General features: G+C 38.3%; 1 protein-coding gene across 3 annotated transcripts; it reads left to right on the top strand.

Annotated features, from left to right (window-relative positions):
* Positions 1 to 569: 569 nt before the first annotated feature.
* LOC115750812 (ribulose-1,5 bisphosphate carboxylase/oxygenase large subunit N-methyltransferase, chloroplastic) lies at positions 570 to 11,842 on the top strand. Of its 3 annotated transcripts, none has more exons than XM_030688372.2 (12): positions 570 to 652; positions 1,290 to 1,382; positions 1,778 to 1,906; positions 2,070 to 2,370; positions 2,784 to 2,902; positions 3,980 to 4,115; positions 7,682 to 7,758; positions 8,234 to 8,431; positions 8,948 to 9,137; positions 9,311 to 9,489; positions 10,267 to 10,367; positions 10,719 to 11,842. In XM_030688372.2, the coding sequence occupies exons 1-12, from the start codon at positions 638 to 640 to the stop codon at positions 10,873 to 10,875; spliced, it is 1,695 nt and encodes a 564-aa protein (XP_030544232.1). In that variant the 5' UTR covers positions 570 to 637; the 3' UTR covers positions 10,876 to 11,842. The 3 variants fall into 3 exon arrangements, with proteins under 3 accessions (XP_030544232.1, XP_048134332.1, XP_048134333.1); XM_048278375.1 differs by lacking the exon at positions 570 to 652 and adding an exon at positions 659 to 1,015; XM_048278376.1 differs by lacking the exon at positions 570 to 652 and having other exon boundaries at positions 659 to 1,398.
* The last annotated feature ends 3,737 nt before the right edge of the window (positions 11,843 to 15,579 follow it).

Raw genomic sequence — 15,579 nt, 5'->3', positions numbered from 1 at the left:
TGTATTTAATTTGTAATTCACTTGAATTAAGGCTAAAAAGTTCATGGTGTTTCAAGTCCTTAATTTCGGATAATAGAATTTTTAAAACGGAAAAAACAACAATCTAAAAAGTGTATGATCAAACTTGCATTAAATAGGGATAAAAATTATGTCGTTGAGACTTGTGCTTGTTAAGTATTTAATTTTGGGCCAATAGGCATGCGGCCCTACTAGTGAGGACATTAGTACCATAGGTGCGGAGCTCGACTTCCGTACACTTCAAAAATGCCGAGCTAAAATTCGAAATAGGACAGATCTAAAAAAAAGTAACTAATTTGGAGGACAAAAAATTTACAGACAGATCTTTTTTTTTTTATCTTTCTGGGTATTTTGCTAAGAGAATATTTAAATGTAAATGGGTTTTTACGTCAATTTGGTTGAGAAAATTACACGTGTTATTATCTCCATCACGGTAAATAACTGCTATTCATAAAGTTTAGAAATTTACGTGTCAGGGTAAAGTGGAATTATTCTTACTTTAAAAAGAAGAGAAAAGACAAAGACGGCGGACGCCGAGGAAGAACGGACGCCTCGGAGCCTCCCTCTCTCAGTTACCTTCTCCACACTCCTGTTTGGAGCTCCGCTGAAACTGCAAGGAATGGAAGATTGCAAAGTGACCATCTTTTTCTCGGTTTCTCTCTACTCAGTTGCTTCTAAATTTTTGTGCTTTCTCATCGTATACGATCTTACTATCCTCTGTTTGGTCGCTTTGGATTCCGTGACTGAGGAAACTAAAACGAGAACGTCTTTATCACGTAATGAATGGTCAAGAAAGCCATGTTTTCGACGAGGGATTCTGAAGAGTCCATCTTTTGATTCATGGCCATTACGCATAAGCAATGGCTAAGTGTGATGGGATTTGTGTGTGTGTGTGTGTGTGTGTGTGTGTGTGTGTGTGTGTGTGTAATTTGTGGTATATGAAGTTGTGGTTCTTATGGTGCCAAGGAAGTGTAGTGGCTTAGTTTGAGTTGGTGTAGTATGCGATGATGCTGTACTTCTCTGATTTTGTGTTGATCCTGTTTTGCATTTCGTGTTCTGGTATGAGTTCCTTGTTCATCTTATGATATAGTTGGACTGAATGTTCTTGTTCGCTCTTCATATTTTTCGTGGGCACCACGGTTTTTATTGGGGTTTTACTAGTGTATCCGAGTGGATCTTGCATCACTAATCCCGTATCTAATTGCACATTCTTTTTACATTCTTGATTGTTGGACCTCAGCATTAACAAAACGCCTATCCTTCGATTGCAGAAAAGCCCCCCGGACAGTTTATCCTGCACAGATGAGAACCATACGATAGTTCTTAAGCTCTCTAAAAGAGACCCTCTATTTCACAAAAAGAAGGTCAGGGTTTGCACAGTTTTACTTATTTATTTTATGTGCTCCACTTCTTCGGTGATCTTCTTTAGATTATATGAATATCTGCATGTGTTCAGTAGTACATTTGTCCGTCAAAAGAGCACAATGTTGGGGGAATAATGAAAATAAGTGCCGGTGAAGGACAATGAAAGCGCTAGAGAACCATGTAATTTGTATTGATAACAAGTAGATGATGAGCTGTTGTTCTACACCTGTATCTCTGTTGCAGTTGCTTCCGATGCGAGAAAATGGAAATGACATTAGTACCTTTGAGTTTGTATTCCAAAATGTCGTTGAAAGTATTTCCTTGGTTTTGCTCCTCCTATTAAGTTTTCCATCTATGTCGACTGAGTATCTTTTATCCATCCCTTATCTGATAGAAATTACTGCAAAGCAAGGGATACGATGTGGAAATGCATATTCAGCTCAAGAGTGCTTCGCATTCCAAATGGGCGCGCACTACTGCTGAATCAATTCTCCAAGTATCAAGAATTATGCACCTGGATGAGGTAAAGTGATATTATGCATGTCTCCTTCTTTGTGGCCCTTTGGCTAAATATTACCTTTAGAAAGGGGGATTAAAGAAGATTGATAAGGGGTGACAAATGTGTCTGTGTAGACCACTGGGAGTGAGTGTTGCTAATTTGAGTTGATGGACTCTCCAACATGCAGGCTGAACTCTATTTTCGCGAGGATGGTAGCTGCTCACCGACGGGATACTACACCCAGAAAAATGAACTGGAAGCTCTAAATTCGATGCTTTGTTATGTCAACAGCTCATTTCTGGATGATACTTGCTCTCACAAGGACGTCCTGCGAGATTTACAGGAAGCAATTATTCAGCTGATCTGTGACTTTGGGGATAAAAACATTACAGAAACCACAGTCATCAACTCCCAGAATTGTGACAAGGAAAACTTTCTAGTACAGTGGGGTGAAAAAAGTGGTGTAAAAAACAGGTTGCAGATAGCTTGTAAGTTTTCAGCTGAAAATATTGAATCGCTGCTTCCCGTTTATAGATCAAGGAGTCATAGTTTCTGAAGGCTGCTTTAATTTGTTTTTCTATCAAGAGAAGATAATTTGTTAAGAGGGAATTGCAGTTGAGATACCTTCAATTAAGTACAATTTTTATCTAGAGAAAAGATGTGGTAGCAGTACTACTACTGATGTACCGAGATAACTAGTCCACACCAAAAAAAAAATCAATTGCTTTTTATGGAGTTTATGAAAAAAAAATTGATGGGTATAGGCAGACATATATATGTTTCATATCTAGAGCACCTTCTTACTGTATCACAATGCTTTAGTTTAGCTTTGTCTAGATTTAGTCAATAGTGAGAGACATAAGGTTCTATACTCATTCCTTTATGCTAATCCATTCAATAGATATTGAGGGGTTTGGAAGGGGGGCCATTGCTGTCACAGATCTAAAAGTTGGAGACATTGCTTTAGAGATTCCTGTCTCTGCTGTTATTAGCGAGGATGCTATGAAGAAGTCTGACATGGTATATTTCTGCGTCTCAAGACATTTCTTTGCTTTTATAGCTTTATTAGGTTTCACTCGTGTGGGTTCAGATGAATTTGCTTTGAGAAGGATCAGATATGCACTGGGGATCTTTATCAACGGAGATTATAACCAGTGGCATACATTTATAAGATGTTGTTAGTTTTTTGTGAGATGGTTGCTCTTACTTGTGCAAATAGTATTTTAACCTGAGCCCAGTTGTAAACTCTTGGAGACTTTAGAAGTGTCTGTACTTTTGGTGTGAATGGTGGATTCCTGTGGCTTTTGCTAGTACACTTTGCTTAACATGCTGTAACATCTCACTTCTTTCTGAAAGAGTAATTCCAACATTAAAACACATTGTGTGAACTGGAAGTGTGGACCAAACGAAAGGGGGGTCAATGATGCTTAGGCCATTAAACAAGTTCAATTTAGATATAGCCTAAACTCGACTTCTGCTGAAACCATTCTTCTGCACATCACCTCAGGTGTTGTTTACCTAAACTTGGGACTTAGAGCCTTTTATTTGTATAGCTCAATCAGCACATTGTTCTTTCTTTCTGATATCATATTTTCTTCAGTTTTACATATTACTCTGCTTTCAATTCTTGTTTCATTATAATTTTTTTTCTTGGTTATAGCTCCTGTGCTTGGCCTAGGCAAACCATGGATCCCTGGCAAAGAAAAAAAATATCTGGTAATGATTGAGCTGTAAATCCTCACCAGGCTGCTAGGATGCTGAACAATTAGAATTGATGCTTCCTTGAAACTTGTTTATCTGAGTTTTAGGGCACTAGTTTGATTTTGAGTGCAATGTTCTTGGTGTTGATGATGAATCAAGTTTTGAAATAAATAGATAATGATAACTGCGAAAATCAAGTCTTTTGATCTTTGCCCAGTTATATATTGTTGGCTATGCAGCAGGCACTATCCAATTCTAGAAATGTAAATTGCACAGTCCAGTTCTTGTGCTTGCCTCTATGCTCAAGCACCATGACAGAGATCCAGAGGATGCCTCGTAGTTTTATCCTACTCTGCGAAATGATGGGTCTAATCTGTAATGAACCCCCTGATGCAGTTTCCGACATTGGAAAAAGTTGATGATGGCATTTCAACAGAGACAATGCTGTTACTGTGGAGTATGAAGGAGAGATACAATTCTTCTTCAACATTCAAGAATTACTTTGACACATTGCCGGAAGAATTTAACACAGGTATTTCCGGTATCATATACATTTTAAGAATGACTCTGGTACATTATATTAAGGCTTAGCTTGAATGAGAATTCTCATGGAGTCTTTCTTCGTCAGCGTTATAATGATTTTAATAAATTTCCTGTATATGGAGTCACTGTGGGTTGAATCATCTATATTGAGATCAATCACGGTAAGGGCTTGAATTGTTGTTTGAATCATAGGATATGATGTATGGGAGTACACTGAGGTATACACTGAGTTTCTGGTTGATTACTGCATAGAAAGTAGGCAGCACCTCAATGAACTTGCCTAGAGAAAATGGTCAAAAAGCGAGTGTATACTTTGGTTTGGCTACATGTCTCAGAAAATTCTGCCTCAACCAAAATGCAATAGCAACAGATACCCACTCATTTTGCATAACATTCCCTTTCTATGTCAGCTACAGGCAGTGTTGTTAGATTGAGAGTCATAAACCTTAATTTCCAAATAGCAAGCCGAATCAATCGTGAATTGTAAGATTCGGTAAAATTCTAAAAAAACTCTGAGGATAAGCATTTCTACTAAAATTAAGATACTAGTTGCAGTAAACACATCAAGAAGCATGATATAGCCAAGAAGATTATACCCAAAACTGACTGATCTATTCTTAATACCCCATGTAACGTCTAACTTCTGAATATTATAGAAGTGCAAATTCAGAAAGGCCCGAAACGCTTAAAAAGAAAAAGAAAATAACTGTCAACAACAATTAATAACCTCAACATACACAGAAAAATCAAAACTTAAATACTATCGATTGAATCTAACTAAAGAGACGAGACTGAACTTAAAAACTCAAGCGGTGATTGTCGTCCAAACTTGTGATTTAAACAAGCTAAGTAGGAGGGTCAGAGGCATGAGAATCCGAGTCAAAGGAAACGCTATGGCCCGTGCCAGAGGCAGCGACGTCTGGCATCAATGCCAGAGGTGGCAGTAGTTGGTGTTGGAGCCGGCGACAGCTGGTCAAGATCTGGCGAGAAGCCATCTGGCAGCTTTACGAGTTCCTTCGTTAGGTTGGCCTGAGATAACCAAGGTCTTCTGGTGTGCTTTTACATTTTCTTTTTTTCTTTCCTGTTTGTTTGTTGCTCTTTTTCAAGTTGCTTTCTTCAATTTTTGGCCCTTTTTTCTCTTTAGAAGCCAATACTTTTGAGCCAAACCTCTAGTATAAAGACAACAGTGCAAATTGTGGTTGTCCTCCTGATCTGTAGGTAATCAGAGTTGTATGGATTGTACCAAATAGTATGGTTCACTAACCATGCATGCACGCATATGATTCATGATGCAAGACAAGTTGTTCGAAGGGTGAATCAAGCCGAATTGTGCAACTTGAATCATTAATCACACGCATTTTACGACACTGGCTGCAGGAATATTATTAGGCAAGTGGAATTCATGATGAACTACTAGCTACTCTCAAGGAATCTATTCTATGACACTTGTAAAAGGAATATTCTGGAGGTGATGGTACTTTAATGCATCCAAGAAGAAGTTTTGAGGGGAAAAAAAACATTTCATAATTCCTAGTCAAAGGAAAGACCGGCCACTTGTGTAAGAATAGTTTGTTCAAGTGCCTGTGCGATTGATTTTCCCCAGAGAAACAATGCTCCGCATAAAGTATGTAAAATCAAGGATGTGGTCCATCTCTTTTCTTTGTAGCAAAGGAGTAGGTAGATCCTTCATGAGAAGTAGGTCATCATGTAATTGAAGACATTAGAGTCCTTTATAGCTGGATGCTATCTTCTAGTTTTCTTGGATGAGTGACCTTAATCCACACAAGAGGATTTGAATGCTGCGGTTGCATAAAACGAGTTAATGGACAAGGCAAATTAGCATCTGTGACATTATGAGCATTACACTAAGATTTCCTGTGTGCGTGTATGTCATTTTCACTTGGGCTCCATTTGTTTCGCGGAAAATGAATGATTTGGAAAATATTTTCCTGAAATGATCGCTTGTATCGCTTAAAATAATTAGTCAATGAAAAATATACTCAGTACCGATAACAATTTATGTGGAAACATATTCGTGGGCGATGAAAATATTTTTCGTTCTTTCACTTTTGTAATTGAGACAAGCGATCACTTTTAGGAAAATATTTTCCAAATCATTCACTTTCCACAAAACAAATGAAGCCTTAAAGAAGTTACATGTTAATTGAAAATATGGATTACATGTTCATGCACTGTTGCAGCCATAGGGCAGCACTTGGACTTTTTTCGTCGTTTTCTTAGGGCTTCTGTTGCTCTTTTTTTGCTTCAGGCTATTTGAACTGTTTCTTGAAAACCAGTTTATGTTATAAATTTCGTTCCTAAGTTGCATCATTAACTCTGCAATTTGAGAATTGATTTTCACTACAGTCTGACTAATTTCTTTTCCTTGAAGCATGCTTGATATATTTTGATTGGGAAGGGACAGCTAAATTGGCATTTCACAACTGCAACCTTGAATTTCCTGTGCCCTACCTGAACAAATAAAAGAAATACTCAGGAAATAGTTCACTTAGGGACATTACTTTACCTAGACAAGTGTATTGAGACTTTCACATAATTACTGAGCAAATACTAGGATTTACTTGCCCAAAGCTGTCTTATGGTGCATTCATAAGGCAGAGCTGTTATAGCAACATGTTTAAGAGGCATGATGGTGCTGAAAGGATGGATGATATAACACGATTTGCGTTGAAAATTAGAATCTGTCAGCTCCAATCACCATTATTTCGGTGGCAAAAATAACAGGGCCTTGGAATCGTCATTAAACTTTTAACTCAAAGTAGGACTTTATTCCATTTTTCTTTAAGAAGTGAAAATGGTAACTCTTATTGGGAATGAGGAATATCTTGTGAAATTGGAAGTTACTAGGAATGGGTACGAGCAGTGTAATTTTGTTTATGGGCCAGAACGGCCATCGAGACCTCAAGAAATCATGGCTGCAAACTGAGATATCCTTTTCTTGCGGAGCTCATGGTCAAGTATTTTAGCTTCTGATATTTAGCAGAACAGAAGAATGAATCTAGTGCAGTAGGAACGTAGATTAGTGCGGTTTCCCTGAACGCATGTTTCTTGGAATATGATTTCAGCTGGTATGACTATCAATTAGATACTGTTAAATTAGTGGAGGAGGTGAAGGCTTGGGCAGGAATGGGATCGTGCGAAGACAAAGCAGGAACTCTTATGAAAGATTTCTCTTAGACCATTAGGGTGGTATAGAGGGAGAGGAATGGAAGAACGGGTCAAGGTGCAGAGAGTGATTTTTTGGATAAGCTAAGAAGTGAGAATGTGATTGATATAGTAGACGGTCTGGCATGCAACAAGTCTTGGGTAAGGGCAACATGCTCCTTGATGCCACTTCAATGGTAGTTAATTTACACCAACAGAAAGAGGATTCCCTTTTCTCCTTTTTTGGGCCATGAAGGTTCCCTTTTCTTCACTGCTGCAATGTGTCCATATAATTGTAATGTCTGTTTGCATGACAAAAAAAGATGATCTTTCGGGCCTGTCTGCTTATTGTTATGTTGTCTAGTTTGTCATTGCTTTTCTGTGCTGCAGGATTGAGCTTCGGCGTCGATGCAATTGTTGCTTTGGATGGGACACTGTTATTAGAAGAACTAATCCAAGCAAAAGAGGTTATATGATTTTCTGTCATTTTCTCTGTATTGAAGGCCAATGGGAATATGTACTCTGCTTTCTTTAACTTCCTTCTTTTTCCCTTTTGATAGGGATTGTGTTGATTCCTTAACAACTTTGCATTCTGCTGCTTTGAACTATTGATGGCTTGATGCTTGGCAATTTTTTGTTACCTAAAGGGGGAAAAAAAATTTCTTTCCATCAATTTGGTGCTGAAGGAACTCTCACATGGAAGGAAAAAAATAAAAATAAAAATAAATAAATATATATATATAAAATCCTTCTTGGGCTGGAAATATGTCTTGATAAAGCATCTATTGAGGAATCAACCTCTTCTTGCCTAACATAGCCCAAGAAAGCAAACACTCCTGAAATTGCTTAAATAAATTTGCTTATATATGTTTTTTTCTTCCATTTCATATATTAGATTGAGTTTATAGAAGATAAGCTTAGGCTTTCTATTCAAATTTGCAGCATTTGAGGAATCAATATGACGAACTTTTTCCTGCCTTATGCGAAGATCACCCTGACATATTTCCTCCAGAGCTTTATACATGGGAACAATTTTTATGGGCTTGCGAACTTTGGTATTCTAACAGCATGAAGATTCAGTTTGCTGATGGAGCACTCAAGACTTGCCTAATCCCCATTGCTGGATTTCTTAACCATTCGGTATGTCATTATTTTTTCACGATTTCACAGGTCTCTTGAGCATTTCTCCATGTTTGTTTACTCTATGTGGCGATCTTCCAATTGGCATCGGTTTATTCTGACTGAGAATCTTTTTCCTCGGGGACCTCATCACAGCAGCAGAATTACCATGGAGTAAACAGAACTGCACAAAAAAGTTATCATTACGTCTAACGGCCCAAAAAATGCAAGAATACGAGTTCAACTGGATTTTCATGTTGAAATGTGTTTATCTCCTCCTTGTCATTGATTTTGCATCTATCTATGATTTGTATGTGTTTCTGTCTCTGGATGGGTTGCCTATGGGGGATCATGGATCTTTGGCATGTATTTTGTTCATATAATTTCACCTCGTATTACCTCTCCCACTTTTCCACTTCACTCAGCATGAGTGGGGGAACCAGTCATATGTTGTTCATATTTGCAGATTCGGTTAATGGACTTCTGTTTTAATCTGTTTGGGTTCCTCCTTGTCACTTGTTTGCTCTATTTTGACAGCTGTATCCACATATCACACAGTACGGCAAAGTTGATTCTGCAACAAACTCTTTGAAGTTTAGCATGTCTAGACCATGTCATGCGGGAGAACAGTGCTATCTAAGCTATGGGAACTTCTCCAGTTCGCATCTAATTACCTTTTATGGATTCATGCCTCAAATGGAAAACCCGTATGACATCATCCAACTGGGTAATTCAAATTTCATCATATTCATTTGGGATGACATGTTGTATTTCTTGGACAATATGCAGAATAGAAGTTCTATTCCAAAAGAAACAGGATCCAGATGGAAGTGTTCATATTTGCCCCTATCTATGGCTTATATGCATTGTTAGGATATGATTTCAATCCTCTTTGTGCAGATATAGATGGTTCTCAGGATGTTTGTTCTGGTGAACTTGACGCGTCCAGTGGGACAACTCATATGGTCAGGGGAACTTGGTTTTCAGACAACCATAGCATCTTCCATTATGGCTTGCCAGCTCCCTTGCTGAACCATCTTAGAAGTGCTCGGGAACTTTTCCTGGATGCTGTTTCGCCTGTACGATTGCTTCTCTTCTTGTGATTTTAACTTAATAAGATTTAGCACATGGCCTTTTGTGATCCATTGAATTTTTTAACTCAATACTCCATAAGAATATGTGTCCAGTCCTCAACAAGACGATTGACCATACGAAAAGCATTGCTCAACCATTAACTAAAAGGCTCAGTTTGTTTCGTGGAAAATGAATAATTCAGAAAATATTTTCTTGAAAAACGGTCGCTTATATCGAGTACAAAAGTGAGGGAACGAAAAGTATTTTCACTGTCCACAAAAATGTTTGGACATATATCATTCTCTATAACGAAAACATTCTCTATTGACTAATTATTTCAAGAAATCAAGCTATCCTTTTAAGGAAAATGTTTTCCAAATTATTCATTTTCCGCGATATAAAGGAGCCCAAATGGAAAATAGAGAATTTATGAATATTACTCTCTGCATTTTAACCATATAACCATAGGATAAATGCATCTTATGATTGTCGGAATGTTTTTTCTACATGTAGGCTTGAGTCTTAAGATATATTTCTAGTGAGTACCTTTTAGTTTCTAATTGCTTCCCGCCAATACCCATTTTTTGAGCTTGTCTGAAAATCGATATCATTTGTAATATGTATGTGGGTATGACCACAAGAGAAAGATGACGATTGGAAAAAGAAAACAAATAGTTTCTTGACCATTTGAGTTTGTTATTGATTTGTTGGTTAATTTTCTACTGTGACTTGAGTCTGTCATGTAATTGCAATGTCTAACTTTTTTCTCTTTTTGTTAGCAGCTGCCGGAGAAGCTAAACATTGAAATTGAGATACTGGAGGACCTCTGCTCGACTTTCAGTGGGATGATGGAAAACCTTGGTGAGGTGGATAGTGAGTCCAGGTATATAGCCTTCTCTGGAAAATCTTCAGGAAACTATTCACCTACTTTTCAGAGAAAAATATGTGAAATTTCAGGCTTTTCTTAGTGTGTGTACCTATATTGCTATTAATGGCCCCTGTAAAATTTCAAAGAAATTCTACACAAAGTTGCATTTTCTCGAAATCCTTTCTTGTCATCCTTGCTGATTGGAAAAGTTGATTGGCATACGATAATCTGCAATATAGTCTGCGAACTGATTTGAGTATTTAGTTATAATAATTTGACATCCAAGCATCTTTAATATGTGACCACTGTCTGTTCTACATCAGAATAGATTCCATTTTGTGCATAATTGATGATTTGACTTTGCAGGGAGAACATGGATTGGGATGTGAAGCTCGCGGCGGAGTACAAAAATCTTCAGAGGAGGATAATTTCCTCGATTTTGAGCTCATGTTATGCTGGTCGCAAGTTGGTTGAGGACGAACTTTGTAAATCGATGGCCAAGGACAGCGGCAGCCCTAGTTAGTAGAAAGAGGTCACTTGAAAGTGTCGCTCTTTACCAATCAAACCTCGTCTTCTAACCGAAGAAGATTGGGGGTTGGAACCTAAGAGGCTGACCTCGAGAGGATGCGACAATGATCTCTTATCTCATGCCTCAATACATTTCATTGTTTGGCACACCTTGAGAGCTACCAGTATCAAGTGTCTTGAGCAGTAAAATCTTGCATTTTGGAACTCGTAGTCAGCACGAAGCGCCGAAGTTTGGCAATGTTCTCCGGTTGTCTGCTAAATCAAGATATGTTGCTCGTGAGGATTTCACCTGTAAAAAGTCCGGAGTTTTTCGGTGGCTGCAAACAAGCAGGATACATAATTGGAAATTCGATCTTGACCAGGTGGGGTGGTATATTTCATCTGGTGCGGCGAAAGCTGGAAGGAACAAAAAGTTAACAAATCCGGGGGACCGGACCCTTTCTTGTGGGAAATATTCCCAGCATGTTCTGGAATTTTTTTGTTCGAGTTTTCTCAGCTTGGCAGGAGCAAAGCCATGTTGTTCCCTCTGTCTCTCTCTCTCTCTCTTTGTTCTGTAGGCATTTTTGCCAAAAACATTATGCAGAAAGTCTTGCTGTTCCAGGGAGGCATATCTCATTCAAATGCTCATTCCATTTCCTTGTTTGCATCAAGATGCAGCATGGGCCACAATTCTAGGTATCGTCAATGGGCATGTGCGACAGCCTTTACACGTGTGATTCATGGCTGGTGTTTTTCCTGTATTTTGTCTTTTAACTTTTGGTCGGATGTAGTAGTTTAATGTTTAGGTCCGGCACTTTCTGTGGTCTGGAGAGGAGAGAGGCATAATGTCAGTATTTTATTTTGATTTTTTTTTTTTTTTTTGGCTTCTGTTGAGACTTCTGAAATTATTTTATGGTTGGATGGGACAATTGTATATAGGAAGACATGATTTCGGAAATATAATCATGTGGCAAACTCAATTTTGTAAGGTGCTGTGTGATTAGACTAAGGATATTTGATCGGTCTAGCTTTCGATGTGTTCGGTGCGTCACTAAATTTATATCATATATTGAAAGCACCCCATTCAACTTTGCACATCAATCATTTCGATACTAGTTTTCCTTTGTTCCATTAGTAACAGGAAATGGAAACCTGACGCGGACGCTATCCGTCCAATGTTCGGCGCGAATTGATCACTTGCCATTTTTTTCGTATTGTCGACCGACAAGTCAGCTTCCATATGTCAAAATCGGAGATCAAATGGTAATAATGGAAGAATTATGCAGATACAAGGATATGATTGTCAGAAAAAAATAAAAATCTAAGGACCACATTTAAAAAGTAGTGCAAAGTTAAGGACCAAATGTAATATTATTTTTTTCTGTAGCTTATTCGTTGCCCATATGTGTATGCATATGGTTTTGGTAACTTGATTCGACCGCAATGTTTTTGTCATTTGTCCGAAGGATATGTAGATGTTGATTAGTTGATGGCCATTCGGATGGGAACCACTAAACATTATTATCAGAACCCACCAAACCAAAACCATGTGAATGATGGAGGAATGCTAGACCATTTGATTTCCTTTTAAGGAGTGATCATCCATGAATTGACGTAATTAATTAAAAGATAAAATAAGCACGTCGAAACCATGATTGATTAGAACTGATAACTTCCCAAATTTTCCCTCCTTTTATGATAATTCCGTAAACATAATCTCCGAGAGAATTATCCATTCAGTCCTTAACCTATTGTACGGATTTCCATTCAGTCCTAAATTTATTAATTTTGTGGGTTTAGTCATAAACCTTTGCGCAAAATTTCGACATAATCCTTCCTACCCCGAAAATCGCCGATTGAACTATCACGTCGGCAATTTTCGGTGAGAATAAACAGAAAGAACTACATTGAAAGTAAATTGACAATATCGAAATAAGTTTCTAATTGGATTAACATTCGATAAAAAATAATAATAACCATTCGTATGGAGTAATTTTACCCATAATCTCCTTCCATTTAGCAAATTGGAAAGTTTGGTGGCCTATCATTATCTTTTTGCCTTTGCGTGTAGCCGTTGTGCAACATCATTGGATACCTGAGTTTCCAGGTAACAATGTGGTCAGCCTTTTGCGGCAGGTCAACTTTTGTAGGTGCGTGAATTTTTGTCCCCGTTGAAGGAAAATGGAATTATATTATGTCGGTCAATCTTCAGGTGATGAAGTCAATTGTGGGGTATATACTATTGAAATCTTCTTCGAACAGGACAAGATCCTGTTGACTCACAGCTCAAACATTGGAACTTCCTAACAGAATAACTCCAAAACATGTCAATCCTCTCATTACAAGAAACAAAAAACCCAATTTCCAAAAAATATGTTTGAGTGAACGGTTTACTTGGCAAGTGACTTAACTTGCTTTTTGGATTAAACACACGACACGAATTCGATATCTCGCCCTCGCATTTTTAATTTAAAGATTTTGTTCACCCAGAATGAGTTTCGTGTCATTAAGAAATCAAAACATATACCATCCTGGGATTGATCCATTAATAAAGGTGTTCTCATACTTTTTATCGTTGTTTCCTACATTGAGAACTCAAATTTAAGTCTAACCCGTCGTGGCAAAGGGTTATTGGGCTAATTCCTCTCCAATTAGGTCGTGCCTCCGTATAACAACAAGAGCATACATTCCGTGATTTTCCCTTCGTTTTTTGTTATATTTATTTAACATGAGGCATCTTTATTTCGCCAAAAGCTTGGATCTTCCTACCGGTGCTTGAAAGTAACAAGCGAGCGGCGGTTTTATATCTTCCGTTCTAGGTTACCACTCGACCAACTGCTATTGTGGTAGTAGCCCAATGATAAAATGGTCACACGTCTTTTAAGGAGGCACATATTAAAATTTCTAACTGCCTTACGGATTACCTCTTGTGAGAGCCTTCCTATAGCCTCAAGCACGACGGTTTGGCTATAGCAACGGGCTTATCAATCTCGGACCTTTAAAGTTACGAGTGGACTTATAAGTCATGGCTCAAATTCGACAACTTTTCGACGCCGCATGCGAGAAGTTATGGTATTTGCTCGGAGGAGATAGCAATCCTGACTTCTCGTCCTCATTGTTATCGCCTTTCTACCGGGCAAGCTCTTTTTTATTTCTCAAAAAACCTCTTTCCATATATAACGAAATTCCTTGATTGAAACGAAATACTTACCATATGAACATTGTCCAAAAGCTCAAATTTGGCCCCTTTGGTTTCATCCACATGAAGAAAAACCGACGAGGAAGGGGAACGAATTAGGGCAAGAGGGTGATTGATAGTCAAAGGTGGGTGGTCACGTGAGGTTGGGACTTATGGGGCTAGGGAGATGGCGGCGCCACGTGTCCTCGTTCCACATCAACTTCTCCATACAAACTCTTTCTCACCAGCACTTGAAAAAGAGCATGACTCATCTAATCGCTTCTTGTTGTCTAATGCTAATTCAATCTTGATAGGTCATGCCTAACAAAGTCTTTCCTTCCCCTGCCAACCACTCATTTAGGGAAGCGAGAATTCATGCGTATTTAAATGAAAAGCTTGTTTATCTACGCTTCATCGGCGGGAAAATTATCCCAAAAAAGTCCTAAACCTGTTGTACATGTGCCAATTCAATCCTAAGTTTTTTGAATTTCTGCCAACTTAGTCCTAAACATTTTGACAACCTGTCAATTTAGTCATAAACTTTTCAATTATGCGAATTTGGTCATAAATCTTTCTTGATTTGTCAAACTAGTCCTAAATCTTTTCATAAATTACCAATTTACTCATTTTGGCAAATTACTCAAATAATAGTTCTAGGACTAAAATGGCAAACTTTAAAAAAATTTAGGACTAAACTGGCGAAAATTTAAAAGGTTTAGACTAAATTGACATAATTGAAAAGTTCAGGACTGGATTAGCAAGTTGTCAAAAAATTTAGAACTGAATTGACACAATTGGAAGGTTTAGGGTTAAATTGGCACAAGTACAATGGGTTTAGAACTTTTTTGGTAATTTTCCCCTTCATCGGCCCACTCTCGACTTCTACTTGTCATCGTGATAGTTGGTTGATTGGTTCAAGACATCATTCGCGAGCCGAATGCCACAAGTTCAATTCCTCAAACTATCATTGATATCAGGAAACCTCGTTGAGCCTGCAAAGGATGGGCTTCGGTCTAGTGTATTGCTGGTCTTGAGTTCTCCATTCGCATCGTGGCAGGACAAGAGGCGACGACTCGCCCTATAAATAGTGGGTGCACGAAGCAAGCTTGCAATCTTTGATTGAACACTGGACATCCTTTTGGCTCTCACCCCTCCCAAAAAAAAAAAAAAGCTTCCACTTATATTTTTCTCGAAAATTATATGCATCTTCACATCAATATGAAGACTATTTAAAAAAAAAAAATCAAGTGGTTCGGACCCAACATAACTTGAAGTGCGGGTTTCGCAAAATCCGAAAAAGAAAAGTCCAAAAATTTATAATAAAAAAAGAAATTAAAACCACCCGGACGAGTTCATCACTGAGCGCCGTCGCAATCGTCGAACTTATTCGTGGCGCAAATCACCCTCGTCGTTCTTCTTTCCGCCTGCTTTTCCGGCGAGCATCGTTCCACTCCCTTCGAGCTCCTCGAGCGATCCGGACACGTGGCATCGGGGCCCACTAATCGCTATATTGAGGAAAAGAAATTGAAAAATAAGGATCGA

The sequence above is a fragment of the Rhodamnia argentea genome, chromosome 4 (assembly GCF_020921035.1).
Source record: "Rhodamnia argentea isolate NSW1041297 chromosome 4, ASM2092103v1, whole genome shotgun sequence".
NCBI classification, from domain to species: Eukaryota; Viridiplantae; Streptophyta; class Magnoliopsida; order Myrtales; family Myrtaceae; genus Rhodamnia; species Rhodamnia argentea.
Note: the sequence above shows the minus strand (reverse complement) of the source record. Positions and strands in the feature narration are given on the sequence as shown.